Source organism: Podarcis gaigeae (assembly GCF_964106915.1).
Source record: "Podarcis gaigeae genome assembly, chromosome: 13".
NCBI classification, from domain to species: Eukaryota; Metazoa; Chordata; class Lepidosauria; order Squamata; family Lacertidae; genus Podarcis; species Podarcis gaigeae.
Window position 1 is genome coordinate 21,314,890 of NC_139689.1, and position 16,253 is coordinate 21,331,142.

Here is a 16,253-nt window from a genome sequence, read left to right on the forward strand (position 1 = left end):
AGATACAGTGGTGTTCTCTACAGAGCCGTCCCAAGACATGTTACTGGAGATGGAGAACAAGGCCCCTCGTTCCCATTGCCAGGTACAGAAGCCAATGGGACCGGCAAGTGGATTGTTCTCGGACCCAATTGCACCAGCAGTGTCTTCAGATTCTTGTTACAAATTTAAGTGGGGAGCCTAGATTATCAAGAAGGTTAACTGCATGCCCAGCTATTCCTTGTTTCCTATTCCAGCTATTCCTTGTTTTTAAGATGGAGGGGAAGAATTTGGATCGGGGGGCGAATGCTGGTCCTGTGGTTGGGAGCCGACACTGCACCTTGAAAACTCCAGTTTAAAGTGCCAGAAGAGCTGGACACAGGAATGTCTCCCTCACCTCAAATTCACAGTACCTTTATTAGGCCCATCGAAAGATCACAAAATAGTGTGCATGCTGGTGGGAATGGTTGGTGTCGTGAAGGTATTGACAAAACCAGATTTTCTTGACCAATGTAGGCACATGGTTTTTTGTTCTATGGGTCTCTGGCAGGGGTGTGAAGGAGGCTGAACAAAAGGGGCCGTGGAGACTTCCCTAGGATATAATTTTGATCAAAGCTGTTAAGGAGTGCTTTACAGAGATCTGCTTCTCTACGTGAAACATCACTGAGGTGATGCTGAACCATGCTGTGTTCCCCTTTTTGAAGAAGGCAGTTCCGGCTGCAAAGAAGGCTGTAATTTGGACCTGGAGGGAATTATGAACTGGCAGGTGCCTTCACCATATCTTAGTGCTAAAGTGCTTCTTCCAGGAGGTAGCTGGCATCCCCAAGTACAGGGCTGGGAAGGACTCTCAGAGAACCACAGCCAGTCCATGTGGACAGTACAGCACTAGATATTGCCCTTTGTATAAAGGAACTTCTTGCACTCATAATTTGCATGCAGGAGGTACCACATTCTCTGGCATTTCAAGGTAAAATGATTAGCTAAGCAGGTAATGCTTAGACCTCTGCCTGTAACAAAGTGTAGCCTAATCTAGCTTCCTGTTTTTGAGTCTAGTAAAGGCAGGCTGGTAGACTGGGCCTATCCTCAACTCTGGTGCCTAAGCAGGTTCAGAAACAAGCTGCATTGACCTCAGTCTGCAAGGCAACAGGTGAAATTGCCACAACTTTCAGCCCATCACCGGCAGAGCTGCCATCCTTGGTGCTCCCCCCACTTGTGTGGAAGCCAGCGCCAGTCTGGGGGATCCTTTAACTGCTTGGAGGGGAACAGCAACTGCACACTCAGCTGAGCAGTTAAAAGATGCAGAGGGAGTAACAAGCTGTATCAGCGCTTATGCAGATTTTTTCTTCCTCTATGCACAATGAGGGCAGAATGGGATGGTGGTTTCACAAACACTCGCTGGAGGAAGTCGCTAGTAGAGGGACTCTGAAGTGGTGGTTTCGCCAGCAGTAGACTGCTGGGTGAAGCCAACATCGCAGTCTGCTCATACCGGTCCTGGATGATATATTAATATATCACCCAGGCCTAGAACAAGCCTCAGAACTCTGCCAGCATCAGCAGTTTCAGTGGTATTTTGCTGTTGCGCATCATTGAATCTGGAAACCTGAATGACACATGAAGCCCTTGCTCCTAGAGATTCTAACCTAAACACTGAATTAGCTTTGGTGGTCTTGAGCATGGGTAGGCAAACTAAGGCCTGGGGGCCGGATGCGACCCAATCGCCTTCTAAATCCAGCCCACAGACGGTCCAGGAACCAGCATGTTTTTACATGAGAATGTGCCCTTTTATTTAAAATGCATCTCTGAGTTATTTGTGAGGCATAGGAATTCATTCATTTTCTTTTTTCCTCCCTGAGGGACAATGAACCGACCCCCTGCTGAGAAAGGTTGCTGACCCCTGGTCTTGAGCTTAACTTCTGCACCACTAAAAGTGGATCTGAAAGCTCTGGAAGGTTTATGTGTGGCCATGCTAATTTATATAAATGGACGTTTTATCTGTGCCTACTTCCAGTACTAATTCCTGTTCAATAGGCATCACTTATCAAACTAGGCTTCAGCTAGTCTGGTAGTGGTTGCCAACCTTTGTGGACCAGTGGGCAGCAGTCACAAAATGGCTATGGGGAGAACACAAAATGGCTGCCACATTTAAGAGACTGGAACAAAATGGAGGCGAGGGCCAGTGTCCGGTTCTTGCAGCCAACGAAATGCAGGTGGAGGAAAGGCTATGTCGGTGGAAACACAAACTGAGCAGGAACAGCAAACAGCCTCTTGTGTCGGTTTTTGAGGGGATATTCACTGATCCCTTTTGCAGGTTTTTGAAAGAGGTACTCGCAGGCACACTGGCAGCCTTGGCTGTCACACCGGCAAGTTCTGAGCTACTGCCTGCCCTAAAGTGGGGTCCATACATTCAAGAGACCAAAATTTGTTTGAAGTTTGGTGGCGTCAAAGCCAATTTCCTTGGAGGTGGTAGCTGGGTCCCTGCTAATCCTTTAGTTAGCATTCATGAAGTCCAATTAAATCAGTTGTGTGCCATACATCCATAATTCTGTGAAATCAACACTGGGTTCACAGTAGCCACAGTCTGCATATTTGTTTAAATAAACTATATATCCCAAAGACACCACAGACTGCTGTGCCTCTCCAAAAAGGAACAACAGACCCTGAGTAAAACATTTGCAACCTCTTGAACCGCACAAGAAGAAGGGGTTGTGTGTATTATGTTCCTGGGGCCTGTAAATCTTGGCTCCTGTAATCTCGGAGGCATTCTTGTTTTTAAGGAGAACGGTGCTTCTCTCTCCCCTTGCTGCCATACCCTGTTCGCTTTTTCAGGAACTGAGGAAATCTGGGACCTATGGTTCTTGGAAGGGCACGTCTCCTGAAATCATTCTCTCTATGTTCTGTTGGAAAGCCTGCTTCAATAATTCGCTGTTCAGAGTACTGTCTGTCCTGATTTAACACTAGTTCTGATCAAATCTCACAAGATTGTTCCAAAAAGCTGGGCAAGCCTATATGCAGGGAAACAAGGCTGCATAAACCGCTCCAAACATAATGAAGTATGTTTCTCCTTTCATTCAAAATAAAAATCCTGAGGAAGGCAGCATTGAAGACAAAATCAAAAGTAAAATCTACTCTACAAGCATATTTCACAAAATACCAAAGATCATTTTGCTCAACCCCACCCCACCCCAAAAACCCCACGGAAAACAACACAAGAGTAAATTTGTGTGTATCATTCTTTTGGGAACACAGCGCATGTGCTCCTATGCACCATGCTCTTTATTGCACATCACTGAATGAGACAGAATCCTTCCATTGCACAACAGCACCCTCCAGTGGGAGGTGCCTGGTTTGGATATAATCTGAAGACAGACTATCTATCATCTATCTATCTATCTATCTATCTATCTATCTATCTATCTATCTATCTAATCTATCTATCCATGGGGGGGGAGGGTGTCTTCCAGCCTCATTGTGGCTCTGTTCCACGGTGCCAACGCTACTACTTCTCCAGGGGCGCATAGTTCAGCAACTTTTCAATCAAATCCACGTGTGACAGGAGCATCCTCCGACAGCAGTAGCGCTTCAGGCCAAGGGCGTCCAACGCATCCCTGAGAGAGGGAACGGAAAAATGAGTGGGTGGTCTCAAGATTTTTGCTCTGGATTTTCTCTCCCTTTCTCTTTCTCCTGACTCGGATTGCCAACCTTTCTGTGGGCCTCTGCTCCTGCGCCTTTGATCAGTGGCCTGCTCTGGATTGGAGACAGATAAATACCCGTGTCCAGTGTAGAGAGTTAGCCAGTTTTATCCAATTTATCCCGCACTCTGAGGGCAGCAGCCCTGTATAGGGAAATGTGTAATGTTTTATTATATGCTGGAAGTCGCCCAGAGTGGCTGTGACAACCCAGTCAGATGGGCAGGATACAAATAAAACAACAATAACAACAACAACAACTGGAAGGAGTCCAGAAGCCATTTACAGAGATGGGGGAAAGCAGACCATTAAACCGTTACAGGTATATTAAAAGTTTTCATCCAAAAAAGTCGTGTAGTAAAAGTTATTATCTGTGATAACAGGATGGGGGGCTAGATGTGCCTTTGGCCTGCTTCAGCAGGTCAACAGAGAAAGATAAGGTAGAAATCCTAGAAGATACAGCAAAGAGGCAAACCTGTGGACTCACCCTTCTGTGTATTCCGCCTGCAAGAGGCCCAGGTAGGCTTCCCACTTGTTGCCCACGACTTTCCCGCAGGTGAAGCACCGAACTGGGATGATCATTGTGAGGTGGCCTAAAAAGGAATATATTTTGGGGAGGGAGAAACAGGAAGAGAGGCAAGTCACCCAGGCTTCCTCTCTTCCCACCAAACCTTCCTAGGCTACCTAGCTATTCTTAGTGTTGCAGGAATTTCTCCATTAACATTAGTTTACAGCAGGGCCCCACAGCTTGGATAAAATATTGCAGGGGCCCAGGTAAGTCCTGCCCCCACATAATTGATCACAGGATGCAGTGCACCCACACCGTTTAAATGGGAATATTCATCAACTTTGAGGCACCCGGCCCCTCAAATATTTTATTGTGGGGGACTCCAGCTCCCACCAACCCCAGCTGGCCTGGCCAATGGCCAAAGGTGATGGAAGCCCTAGGATCCCCCCCCCCCCATCATCATCATCATCCAGCCACGGGTTAACTGCTCTTGCTGCAAAGGCGATCGGGAGGGGAAAACCCCACACCTCTTAGGTTAAAGCCACGCCCTCAACCCCGGCTTTTACGCTTGTAAACAGCATCAGGGAAGGCTGAAATTCAACAGGTGCTGCTTCCCTCTGTTACTGCGTCTTCCCCACTCTACAAGCTTCACCGGGTGAATCTCTGCCTCTCGTGCCTTTGGAGCCGTCCCAAACAGCCTTCCGTTCCCCTAAGCGCTTCCCCCATTCCTGCTTCCACCTTCGGGAAGTGGGGGCGGCCCTTGCCCTCCCCGGATCTCTCACTCCCCGGCCCCACACATCCACTTTCTCCCGGCCTTCTCCCGCCAGCTCGGCGCTCCCCAGACCTGCCTCCCTCCCACTGGCCATCTTTCCCCCTCGCCCTCCTCCCCGGCCGACCCTTCTCCTTCTCCCCGCCGCTCCCCACCTTCCTCTCGGCCTCGGCCGCCTTCCTCTCTCCCGGGGGTCCCTCGTGGTTGTGGCGCAGCAGCGAGGCCGAGGGCTGGCTTATTCCGCTGCCCGCAAGAGGGAGACACAAGCGTCGCCGCGGCAGCAGCAGGAGGAGGAGGAGCCCCGACGGCGACGCCGCCCCTTCCTAGCGGAGCCCAAATTTCTTCCCCTTATAAGCGGCATCGATCTGCAAGAGGGTCATCTTGTTGTTGCTAACATCCTCGGGATCTTTGCGTTTATCCAAGTTTTTTTCTTTGTCTCCGCCTCTTTCTTTCTTTCGATTTTCGCGTTTATCCAATTTTTTTTCCTTTTTCTCCGCCCCGCAGATCTTCCCTTCCCTTCCCTTCCCTTCCCTTCCCTTCCCTTTCCAACATCCCGCCTGAGGAAGAATTCTGGAGAACTCGGAAGTTTGCTTGCTAATTTCATACATTTTGCTTGGCGCAAATAAAGGCATTTGCCCCCAAAATTTGGAATTTTTGCGTATGCGGTTTAAATTTTTGAGAGTGATGCGCATTCTCTCTCCCCGAGATAATGATACCTGGCCTGCCTTACAGGGTTGTTGTAAAGATTGTAGAATATTTATATATATAGGGGGGTTGATAACGGCCACCATCTCAAACAGGGGTTTATTCCGAGGTAAAGGTCCTCTCTTGTGAAATCCTGAGCGCTGCCCCGCTCAGGATTACTTTGCTGTGCCCCCGCTCCCCGCATCTGCTATTTGACAATAAACGTTCTGTCTTCCACGCGGGGGTCTTCATATGGCAAACCGGTCTTCATATAGCAAAGCGCACGGCTTCCTCCAAACAAACCTGGGAACTGTAGTTTACCCCTCTCATCGCTACAATTCCCAGCACCCGTAACAAACTAAGGCTCCCAGAATTCTTTTGAAGGAGAGACTGTTCTTTAAACGCCTGTGGTGTGCAGGCAGTGGAAAGGGTGAATCAGGATTGAATGGAGGTGGGCTGGAATTTTGACGTGTGACCGCTGCTGGAGAAAACCCGTGTGCACGGGGAGCACAAAACCCACAATAAACACCCACTTGGAAGCTGGCAATGTGGAAGGTACAGAAGCGAAGTACTTTACTCCCGAAGTTGCTCTCAGAGCAAACTACTGCTGCACAACAGGAGGTGCTCTCGGTAGTGCTTTGAGCAGAGTTGGAAATCTGAGGCTGTCACGTGCAGCCTGTGTTGGCGTTTACTTAGAATTGTAAACTTGGGAGGGACACGGAGGGTCATCTAGCTTAACCCCCTTGCAATGCAGGAATCTTTTTGCCCAACGTGGGGATGGAACCCAGAACCCTGAGATCCAGTCTCTGCAAGCGTGTTTTAACTCCCTCCCTTCAGCGGGGGCATAATTTGGAAATGTCTCGAAAGCAGAAAGAGAAGTTATTCTCCAATCCCATACAAGTCTACTCCGCAGTAAGTCTCATTGAGCCACACGCTTCTGATGTTAATGCGGTACAAATTGAGTCGCTTGTCATTGTCCTTTTTTTGCGGGGGAGGGGGAAGGTTTAAACAAGAACGGGGGTTCAAATCCGACTGGACGTCTTTGTCTCGAATAGAAACCCGTTTCCCTCCCAGAGCCCCCTGGGCTCCACCCCACAGTCTCAAACACGCCCCCCTATCACTGCCCCCCTTTCTCCCCTCCCATTTCCTTCCCCCTGTCCCGTGCTGGAATTTGCTCCCCCTCCCTTTCCATCCTGCATCCCATCAGAGGACAAGCAACTTGGAAGAGGTCTAGGTGTCTGGGAGGGGGGCTCCCGCCCCAAATCCGCACTCCCGCCCCAAAGTCTCCTGCCCCGAGATCAAGGTGAGGGGCGCACGGAAATGTATTTATAATTGGGGGGGGGGGGAGGGATGTGTCGAACCAGGGATATTTTGATGGGTATAAAAAGCCCGAGGAGACTCCCTCCTCGGGGGGAGGGGATGATTTCTGCTGTATTGCAATATTTTTCTGGGTCCCATAGAACTAATTCTGCCCACCCCAAAGTCTCTTACTGCAAGATCAGGGAGGCAGGGAGAAATTTGGCAGCTGTAGTTAGTTACTTTCCTTCAGAGGTATTGGTACTTTGTTAAAAGAAAGACGAAAGAAAGAGATCTAAAGGCTCCTTTCATGTTATTTTGCTTTTCTCCCATTTGGTTCCGCCCCCCCCCCCCTTTAGGGAAATAATTTAAGGGAGAGCGGGAATGGGTGTGCGTTTTAAAAGCCCATCACAATTTTATGGGTTATTTACTGTAAGGAATATATTTTCGACCAGTTCAGATCCGGGAATTTAACATTCTTGTTAAATCCAGAACGGTGGCGGGTGGGGAGGTTTGGATCGTGAATTGGGAAGGTGGGTCTGGAATGTGGGTTATGTTTTATTTCTACAGAATGGGCTTTGCTGAAAAAATGGAAAAGGAACTCTGTCGTGAGTGGCAAAAAGGCAAGGAATGAGGGTAAGGGTGGGGTGGGGTAGCTTTAGCAGGAAAGACCTACAGGGTGGGAAGCGTTTGACTAAGGAAAACTTGGCAATTTCTTTTTACGTGGTCTGGGGATAAACATTGCCCGTCTTCTTTCTCCCCTTCATGTACCTTCATCTTCAGCACACATGATAGCAGGAGATGTGTTGCCCTACAGGAAATCTGTAACCTGGGCCTGGACAAGGGGACTTTCCCACCCCCAGTTCGTTTGTTGTTTATTTATTTAGCTTTCCCTAAATCAGATAATTTACCTGCTTTCCCACCGCTTCCTTAGCCGCTTCGTCTGAAGGGGATAAATCAATGTTTTATGTATTTACAGTTATTTTCCTAAAAAATAAAATTAAACAGTGTTACACTCTTAGTTGTTTTGATACTTAAAACATGGTGCGCTCTCCATTTGAATAAAAAAATAAAATAAAACAGTTCCCAAGCTTGACCACATTCGTAATTTTTATTGCAGTAATTTTCACGAGGAGGTGGGAAACAGGCAAAGCTTTAAAGTTAAAAGTACATAAATACGGCATTGTTCTTTTTAAAAAGCAGAGTATATGAACATTGGGAACCAAAAATAACTCCCTCCATTTTGATGTCCAGAGGTTACGATTGAAGGTTGTTTGTGTATGTGGGGAAGATTTTGCCATTCTCTTGATAGGCCTCTCAACTTTTTTTGGCTGTTAGGGAGCTGCTTGGATCCAAACTCCCCTCAGTTGTGCCTGAATACACAGTTTTCTTGCTACTGGCATGATATAGAAAGGACATAAAGGGACCATTGCTCCTATGCCCTGCCCCGCAAAAATTCAAAAGTATGTCTAATCATCGTCCAGAAGCATCTTTATTTCTGACCAGCCTGCTGATTCTGCACACTTTAGAAGCCATAGTGAGACAGGGCTGTGTAGTGGTTAGACTTCAAGGAGAGACCTGAGTTCAAATCCCACCTCAGCCATGAACTTTTGGCCAGAACTTAGCCTAGCCTACCTCACAGGGGGGTTGCCAGGATGCAATTGGTGAGAGCCCTTTAACCACCCTTTGCTTTTTGAATAACATAAACAATAATTTGTACAAAATTGTACAAACCAGTGTGCCAGGCCTGAAGGCCATAGCCACCAACTTGTTTGCTATGATTAAAGAGGGTGGTGAGCATTTAAAATTTTCAGTATGTCCAAGAGACGGTCTTTAAACTTTATGTAGAATCCACAATACCATTTCTAATGCTAACCAGGCCTTGACCTGCCCATCCTCCCAGTTAGGCCTAGGAATTTTACCTCGGCCTGTTCGTTTGGAGTCTTCCAACTCTGAAATGCTCTTTTTTGTCTGAGGAAAGGCTTCCTTTCATATAGATTAGCCTAATCACAGTTTGGCTGAAGTGGCACGGGGGGGGGGGGGATGGGACACACGTTTCTCTGAATTTTTTCAGTGAGAGAGACTTCATTTTATTTCATATTGTGTGAGTGACACTGAGTAACACCACCTTAGTAGTTCTTAATTATTACAGTTGTATCCTGTTACTCCTCCAAGGGGATCAAGGAGGCATACATAGTTCTCCCTCTTAATTTTGTTAATTATTTGAATTTAAAGGGAATTAAATATGAAAACTCCGAATAAATTGCTTGTGGGATCCAAGCAGACTTTTTCACCTTCCCTCTCCTCCTCTCTCTAGCTCCCTTGCAGTCCCAAGCCCCACAAAGCAAATTAGGGGAAGGGGAAGAAGCTGCGGGGGAGACGAGAGGAGGGTAGAATCCTGTTGCATGGACAGCTTTGGATACATCACTTCATTGTTTTCATAGGGGACCAGGATTGCCTATGAATTTCTGCCAACTGCATTGTAAATGCTCATGTATGAACGTTCCAGAATCACAGCATGTTGTTTTCTTTTGCCCACTCCCATCTCATTTCAGACACATCCACCATGGGGGTCAGCCGCGGCTGCTTGCTGTGCGTTAAAGTGAAGATGTTCGTCTTCAACCTCATCTTCTGGGTGAGTTGCAGTGGGTCCGTGCACCTCCCCTCAGATAAGGTTGTGTGAAAGTCAAAAAATTCTTCATCGGATAGCCTTTCCGTCTACATCTGACCTGGGGCCTCCCAGGATTAGTGGGAAGGGCTTATGGGCCTGTTATTGACGGCAGGACATTTCTCTTTTAATAAATAAGTAACGCAACAAGTTGCCTTACGGGCTTGTAAGGATGAACAAGATGGAAAGTGCATTTGTGTGTTAAACTGCTGCCATTTTATAGCAAACCAAAAATCTGCCTGTAGACTGCCTGAGAGACCCCGCTCTCCACTATTGGCTGAACCGCTTGTGATGTCACAGAAGTTTCATCGGCATTGTCATGGGCAAGGGGGTGTCAGCAACAGAATGTTGACAGCTGCTTTATTTGTTCCAATAAAAACTTGGCACAGGATTAGGAGTCAGGAGGAACTAGGTCTTGTTTGTGGGAAGGGGCTGAACTGAGAGCTTTTGCGGCTGGTGAGTGGAGACTCAGCCGATGATCTCTTCCACAACAGCATCCTGGACGGAGGGGGGGGAGGTTGTACCATCAGAGGTGGGGAACCTCAGGTCATGCACATCTCTCCAGACCTCTCTACTTGACCCTCAGGACTCTGCCCAAGCCACACCCCTCACTAGCCTTGATCTTCACCCTCCTCTAGTGATTCTACATGCCTGACATGTGTCCCCGAACAGTGATATAGCTTGCCTTCTCTCCCCGTAGCTCGGCGGCTGTGGGGTGCTTGGCGTGGGCGTATGGCTGGCTGTGACCCAGGGCCGCTTTGCCACCTTGTCGTTCTCGTTCCCGTCTCTGTCGGCAGCGGGGCTTTTCATGGCGACTGGAGCCATCATCATGGTTGTGGGCTTCCTCGGATGCTTGGGGGCGGCCACAGAGCACCGCTGCCTCCTGCTGACGGTAAGAGGTATCTCTCCACTGGGTGTTACATTGGGGAGGGGGTGAGTGTAAGAGATTCGGATTAAATTGGTGCAGAGGTGTCTAATGAGATCTTCGGTAGGAGAAGGTGCCCGGCAGAGAAATGGCTTAATTCAAAGCACAGTTTCTCTACAGAACCTATGTTAAATGCAAGAATGCTCAGCCCTGCTTTGGAGCATAGGCAGAGTGCAGTCATCAGTAGGAAGCAGAAAAGTGCATTTCTGAGATGCTGTGGACAAGATGGGGTCCAAGAGGTGCATTTTTCTGTGCATAAAACCATTGGGAGCAGTAACATACCTTCGCTTGTGGGACATCTTGCTTTAGATATGTTGTTGCTTTCAACTTTTCTTCCTGACTGTGACTTGGCTGGCTGGCTTGAGCGATGCAGAGGTGTGGGTTCCGCATGTATCTTTCAGCCACGCCAGTGATCTCTGCTTGCGGCGGCAACTTGTGCTATTAATTCAACTGTGGGTGGCTGGGAGGAAGGAAGGAGGGATTGCAGGGTTAGTTGAACCAGAGGGCCTGATTGCATGTATGTGATCCTGTGACTGCAATCAAGTATGGAGCGGGGGGGGGGGAGTGCGGAGGTGGGGGCACACTTTTTTCAGAGATGCACATATCTGTAAACACAAAACTGTGTTGTATGAGGCTTTCTCCTTCTCCCTGTAATTGCTGATTTGGGTATATCTCTTCCCTAGTTCTTCCTGGTCCTCTCCACCCTCTTCCTCCTGGAGCTGGTTGGGTTGCTGGTTTTTGTCACCTGTAGAGACAAGGTAAGGACCTTCCTCACCCCGTATGTAGAATGAGGATGGTGAGATCCAGTTCATTTGGGCAACCTGCAGTCTGCAGGCCACATTCAGCCATCACAGGCCTGCAGTGCAGCCCCCGCCCCTTGCCACTGCTGAGTGCACACTCTGATACAAGATAGTTTACTTAAAGATGCCATTATAATACTGGCAGCTCCCTGTAGCACCCGTGCTCTTAACAGATGCGTATGCAGAGAGGAAACGGATTCAAACCATGAGCCTGTCTCGATTCTCGTGGAATGAGGAAAGAGCCCATTGTATAGACCTCATGAATCATCATCCTGTACCTCCCCGCCACACCCCATATACTTCTTCAAACTTTGGGGTCTGCCAAGCCTGTTGATACTTCCCCACTTGTTAATGGATGGTGCCATTTTTGGCTACATTAGGAGCCACACTCAGACATTGAGTTTGCTTGTATCATGTATACGGAACAGTTGCATAGTGGATAAAGTTATTTGAGCTACATGCTTTCTTAAGATAGCAGGTTTTAATTCCTCCTTGGAATTTGGAATATTGCACCATTTCATTTAGGGTGGTATCTTCCAGAAAGAGGTCTGGAGCCCACGGTATTAGGAAGTGAGGGAAAAGAGAAGGGAGGTTTAAAAAAGAGTGGGGGCTGGACTTCAGACTGTTGGAGTGAACTACTTGGCAAAGTCTCCACCCCTAACTTGAACATCGGAGGGTTTCCCGATACTCCTCCAGTTTGGAGAAGTTCAGAAGAAAAATGGCGGGGTAGGGTTTCCATCCAACTTTGAATAAGCACCATGAGGGCTGTGCTTGCCCCATCAAGTCGAAGTCATAATCTAGTCTCTGCATCACTCTTACCATCACACACACAAGTGCTGGTGGTCCATTGGGTGTGCTTATTTTGTCCCTTCTCTAGTTTGATAGATATGCCCAGTCCAATCTAAAGGAAGGACTTCAGCTGTATGAGACAGAGGGAAATGTGGGTTTAACCAGAGCATGGGACGTTGTGCAGAATGAGGTGAGTGTTACACACACACACACACACACACACACACACACACACACACAGTTTACAGTACTTCCAAATTGTCATCAGCCACATCCTAGCAAATTCAGGCTACTCAACTAAAGCTGATTTTGAGTTCTTGCGCAACAAACCCACTTCCCTAATAGATTGGGATTTTTTTTGCAAGAAAGAGGTGGGGGAAAGGCAGTAGGAAGTGTGGGATGGCGCTTGCATCATGAATTGCCATCTAATCTGTCCACAAACAGGTCATCTGGAAGCAAATTTAGAGAGCTAAGAAGCAGCCAGGGAGATCTCCCCCACTTTAAGCATCCTCATTCCATTTTGGAAGAGTACCCCCTGCCTGTGTGAGACTGATTTCTCCCTTTGCTTCCCAGTTTCGCTGCTGTGGGGTGCAGAACTACACAGACTGGTTTGAGGTCCGCAACAGAACGTGGGTTCCTGAGTCCTGCTGCTTGCAGCAAAGTGACATATGCCAAGTGGACAGCGCCAGCTGGTGGAAGGAGGTGAGATGGCAGCAGGAATTGCCCTCAAGGAACAGAGATTCCCCTACGGCTGTGGGTTCCAAATTGGGTTGTCCACTGACCTCCCTCCCGGAATGCTTGTGTCCTGAGCAAGTGGCAAATGGCTAAATGCAGGGTCCGATTACCAAGGCTGGCCTGCACTAAAACCCTCCAGCAGACCTCTTTCTTGGAGCTGTTGAGGTTGAGAGGGCCTTTGACACACTGTCCTGCGACAAAAGTATCAGCTTCCGGCTTTTGACCGTAGATTCTCACCTCCCTCTCTGACTATACAACACACTCAAAATTACTTGTGTGCTGTTCTAACTTCATGGCTTATCCCAGTGAATCCTGAGAACTGTCACTCAAGGAGGTGCTGAGACTTCTCTGTTTTTAACATTTTGTGCATTAAATGTTGAGCTGTCTCAGGAAGGAGGGAATGATGAAACCAGAAGGGGAAGGGGTTCCTAGTCTTTGGTGGTCTACAGACCAGCACATGACTTTTATGAAGCCCCCAAAAATTTCAAGACTAGCTACTCTGTGTGTCTTCTTGCTGTTAGCAATATGCAGTAAGACAGAGGGCCTTTGTGGATTGCTTTTCCTGAGGAAAGTGGCCTAGCCTAGTCCTCTTCTGATGTTTCAACCCAACTGAGTTTTGGTGACGGCTGCAGCAATGTCTTTGATTTGCTTCATTAATGCTGCTTCTCAAAGCTGTCGTGTTAATTTAACTCATCTTTTTAACTGTGAGATTTTCTTGCTCTTTTTTTTTGAGCAAAATAGCATATTTGCTTTATGATTTTAAAAACATCATGTTATTTATACTTAAAAGTCGCTAATGAGACGCAGGCTATAAATATATTGGGGGAAAACAACACCTAGTCCAGGCTGTAGTGTGGATGCATCCTATTTTATTTAGCTATCTTCCTCCCTTCCCCAATATATTTTACTCTCAAAAGACTTACATAAAAGGAGAGTGGCAGTCAGCCTATTAGCGTGACCAGCCTGGGTTGCTGCAGTTTTAACGATATAGGCAAATTAGAACAGGTTCAGAAAAGAGCACTGAAAATGACCTGCTGCATGGAAAATAATCCTGGGAAGAAAAGTTGAAGGAACCGGGTATGTTTATTCTGTTTATACTGAGGTGTGTGTGTGTGTGTGTGTGTGTGTGTGTGTGTAATAGCCCTCTTCAAGGAGAAGTGCTGTCACATAAAGCAGAGGCAGGGAACTTCGGGTCAAATGCAGCCTGCCAGGCCTATCTGTCTGTTGAAATTTCCCTCAGCCTCATCCCTCACTGGTGCTGCTTCGTATCTAGTGTTTTTGCCTGACTGAGTATGTCCTTGAACTCTCCTAATGCCTGTTGCTAGTCTGGATGGAGGACAGAGAGGGGTGACTGTGCAGAAACCAGTCTAGTTACTGTACAGTGGTAAAATTTACCTTCACTCCTTCACCCATCCTAGCCTGCAGCTCCCAGCTAGTTGCCAAGAAGAAAATGCAGCCCTCCAGCTGGCAAAGGTTCCTGTTGCAGAAGAAAGGCTTGTTCACTTCAGCCCAATGCATCAGAAGGGGGGAGACTTTAAGTTATAGGAGCTGATTTGGGCTGACTATTCAGTTTAATACTCAACCCAAATATTCAACTGATTGATGGCAAGCGCAGTTCCACAATGGAATAAATGATCCAGAGTTCCTACTAGAAACAGCTTGCATGTTAAATAAACGTTAAAATGGAAGACGACATTTTTTCGGTGCACAAGAGTGTCATCAACCCAGATCGGAGGCACTGCCTCTTCTTGCCAATGCTCTCTGGTGACCATGTTTGTTTTGTGCTCTATTCCCCTAAAGCCCTGTTACGAGAAGGTGAAACGCTGGCTAGGAGAGAACATCTCAGCCATGGGCATCTTTGCCGCCTGCATCATTGTTGTCCAGGTGAGCAGGAACAGCCATGGGAGGGGACGTGCCTGACCTGAGCAACTGCTGAGGCCGCTCTGGTGCAACAACGCATGTGCCACCCATTACCATCAGCACAAGAACAGAAGGTGGGGTTGTCTGCAGGGGACCACAGCATAGGATGCAGGAATTCTTTCCAACCCTGGCCATGGTCCCACAGGGAGTAAATAAATAAACTGGAAGCAACACGTAAACTGGTGCAATCTGTGCTTTCAAAAGGCATCCCCCTTTAGGAGAGAAGACTGTCCAGGAGGATGGTTTCCTGACTGGGAAAAGACCACATAGAAGCTGCCCCTGCCACCTCCAGTTTGTACAAAATGGGCCAAGAAGCAGGTGACTGGGAAGCCGGAAGCCAGGATATTGGCTCATTTAATAGAGTCTATGCAGAGTTAGCCAATATGGGGCCTTTTAGAAGTTGTGGACTACAACTCCCATCAGCCCCAGGCAGCATGGCCAGAGGTCACAGGTGATGGGAATTGTAGTCCAAAATATCTAGAGGGCAGCCCATTGGCTACACCTGGTCTACACGGACAGGCAGCAGCTTTCCAGCCTTTTAGACAGCCCTGCTTGGAGATCCTGGGTGGTTGGACCTGAGACCTTATGCTCAGCCTTCCTACATTTTAGAGGCAGCAGCAAGGATGGGAGTTCAGGAGGCAGCATCTTAATTCCAATATTGTAAAGAAGTGACATGCTGGGCTGGGACTCTTCCGCCCCCAATTTTTGTTGTCAGTCTGACCTGATTTATGTCTCTCCAGGTCTTGGGCATCGTTTTCTCCATGCTGATGTACTGCCAGGTGCGGCGGGCGGAGAAATACTATGACTGAGCCCCATCCGAGTACATTCTTCATGCCTCCGTCTTTGTGGCTCAGAAGCAGCAGCAAGGGGATTCCTAACTCCTTTAGGGCACCCACTTTCCCTTGCTTCCTCTCCCTTTCGCTTTCTTCCTTATTTGAGAGCCGTAGGCCTTTTGCTAAAGACCATTCCTGCCATTAGGCTCATGCCATATCTGCTGGGAGAGGAAGATGCCCCTCCTTCCCTCTGAAGGACCTCATTTTTTGCTAAATCTTTTATTGTGCATACCTCTTTTCAGGCCTAGAGTGGGATTATATTTCCTTTCATCTTAGCTTACATAACCCCCCACCCCACCCCTATATTTTACATCGTGATCCTGACACCTACCCGCCCTTTGCCCTTCAATCTTGTTGCTTTTGTATATAACAGAACTATACCAAGCACCAATAAAGCAATTAATCCCTTTCAGTCACTCTATTTATTTCCTGCTGCACATTTGTATTTTGGGCTAGGGGTGAAGAGTGACAGCTGCTCAGGGTTCTTCATGCTAACCTTCCATCAGCCCAAATTGCAAGTGATTTTATGAATGAGGCGATCTCCTCTTTGAGGGAGGGGGGATATAAACAGAAGAGGGAAAATATATAATGGGGCATGTTTCTCCCCCTCCTGTTTTGCTCCGCTCACAGGTCTGGATGAAGGTAGCTGGTGGTACAGGAAGAG

The 16,253-nt window shown here is 47.8% G+C and overlaps 2 protein-coding genes across 2 annotated transcripts; one reads left to right on the plus strand and one right to left on the minus strand.

Moving 5' to 3' along the window:
* Positions 1-3,192: 3,192 nt before the first annotated feature.
* On the minus strand, positions 3,193-5,241 carry LOC310829517 (DNA-directed RNA polymerases I, II, and III subunit RPABC5-like). Its single transcript, XM_083708092.1, has 3 exons — positions 5,095-5,241; positions 4,150-4,255; positions 3,193-3,581 (listed from the first exon to the last, which is right to left on the minus strand). The coding sequence occupies exons 2-3, from the start codon at positions 4,242-4,244 to the stop codon at positions 3,473-3,475; spliced, it is 204 nt and encodes a 67-aa protein (XP_083564218.1). The 5' UTR covers positions 4,245-4,255; positions 5,095-5,241; the 3' UTR covers positions 3,193-3,472.
* Positions 5,242-6,767: 1,526 nt separating this feature from the next.
* LOC310829516 (tetraspanin-4-like) lies at positions 6,768-16,001 on the plus strand. The gene is made up of 8 exons (XM_083708091.1): positions 6,768-6,926; positions 9,475-9,554; positions 10,288-10,479; positions 11,196-11,270; positions 12,190-12,291; positions 12,675-12,803; positions 14,637-14,720; positions 15,497-16,001. The coding sequence occupies exons 2-8, from the start codon at positions 9,486-9,488 to the stop codon at positions 15,563-15,565; spliced, it is 720 nt and encodes a 239-aa protein (XP_083564217.1). The 5' UTR covers positions 6,768-6,926; positions 9,475-9,485; the 3' UTR covers positions 15,566-16,001.
* The last annotated feature ends 252 nt before the right edge of the window (positions 16,002-16,253 follow it).

What these genes read in the sequence shown, in the direction of transcription:
- LOC310829517 (XM_083708092.1), bottom strand. Translation starts at nt 4,244, where the DNA reads ATGATCATCCCAGTTCGGTGCTTCACCTGCGGGAAAGTCGTGGGCAAC. An exon ending in CAGGCGGAATACACAGAAGG is followed by an intron (nt 3,582 to 4,149) that starts GTGAGTCCACAG and finishes TCCCTCTCTCAG; the next exon opens with GGATGCGTTGGACGCCCTTG.
- LOC310829516 (XM_083708091.1), top strand. Translation starts at nt 9,486, where the DNA reads ATGGGGGTCAGCCGCGGCTGCTTGCTGTGCGTTAAAGTGAAGATGTTC. An exon ending in TCTTCAACCTCATCTTCTGG is followed by an intron (nt 9,555 to 10,287) that starts GTGAGTTGCAGT and finishes CTCTCCCCGTAG; the next exon opens with CTCGGCGGCTGTGGGGTGCT. An exon ending in GGGACGTTGTGCAGAATGAG is followed by an intron (nt 12,292 to 12,674) that starts GTGAGTGTTACA and finishes TTTGCTTCCCAG; the next exon opens with TTTCGCTGCTGTGGGGTGCA.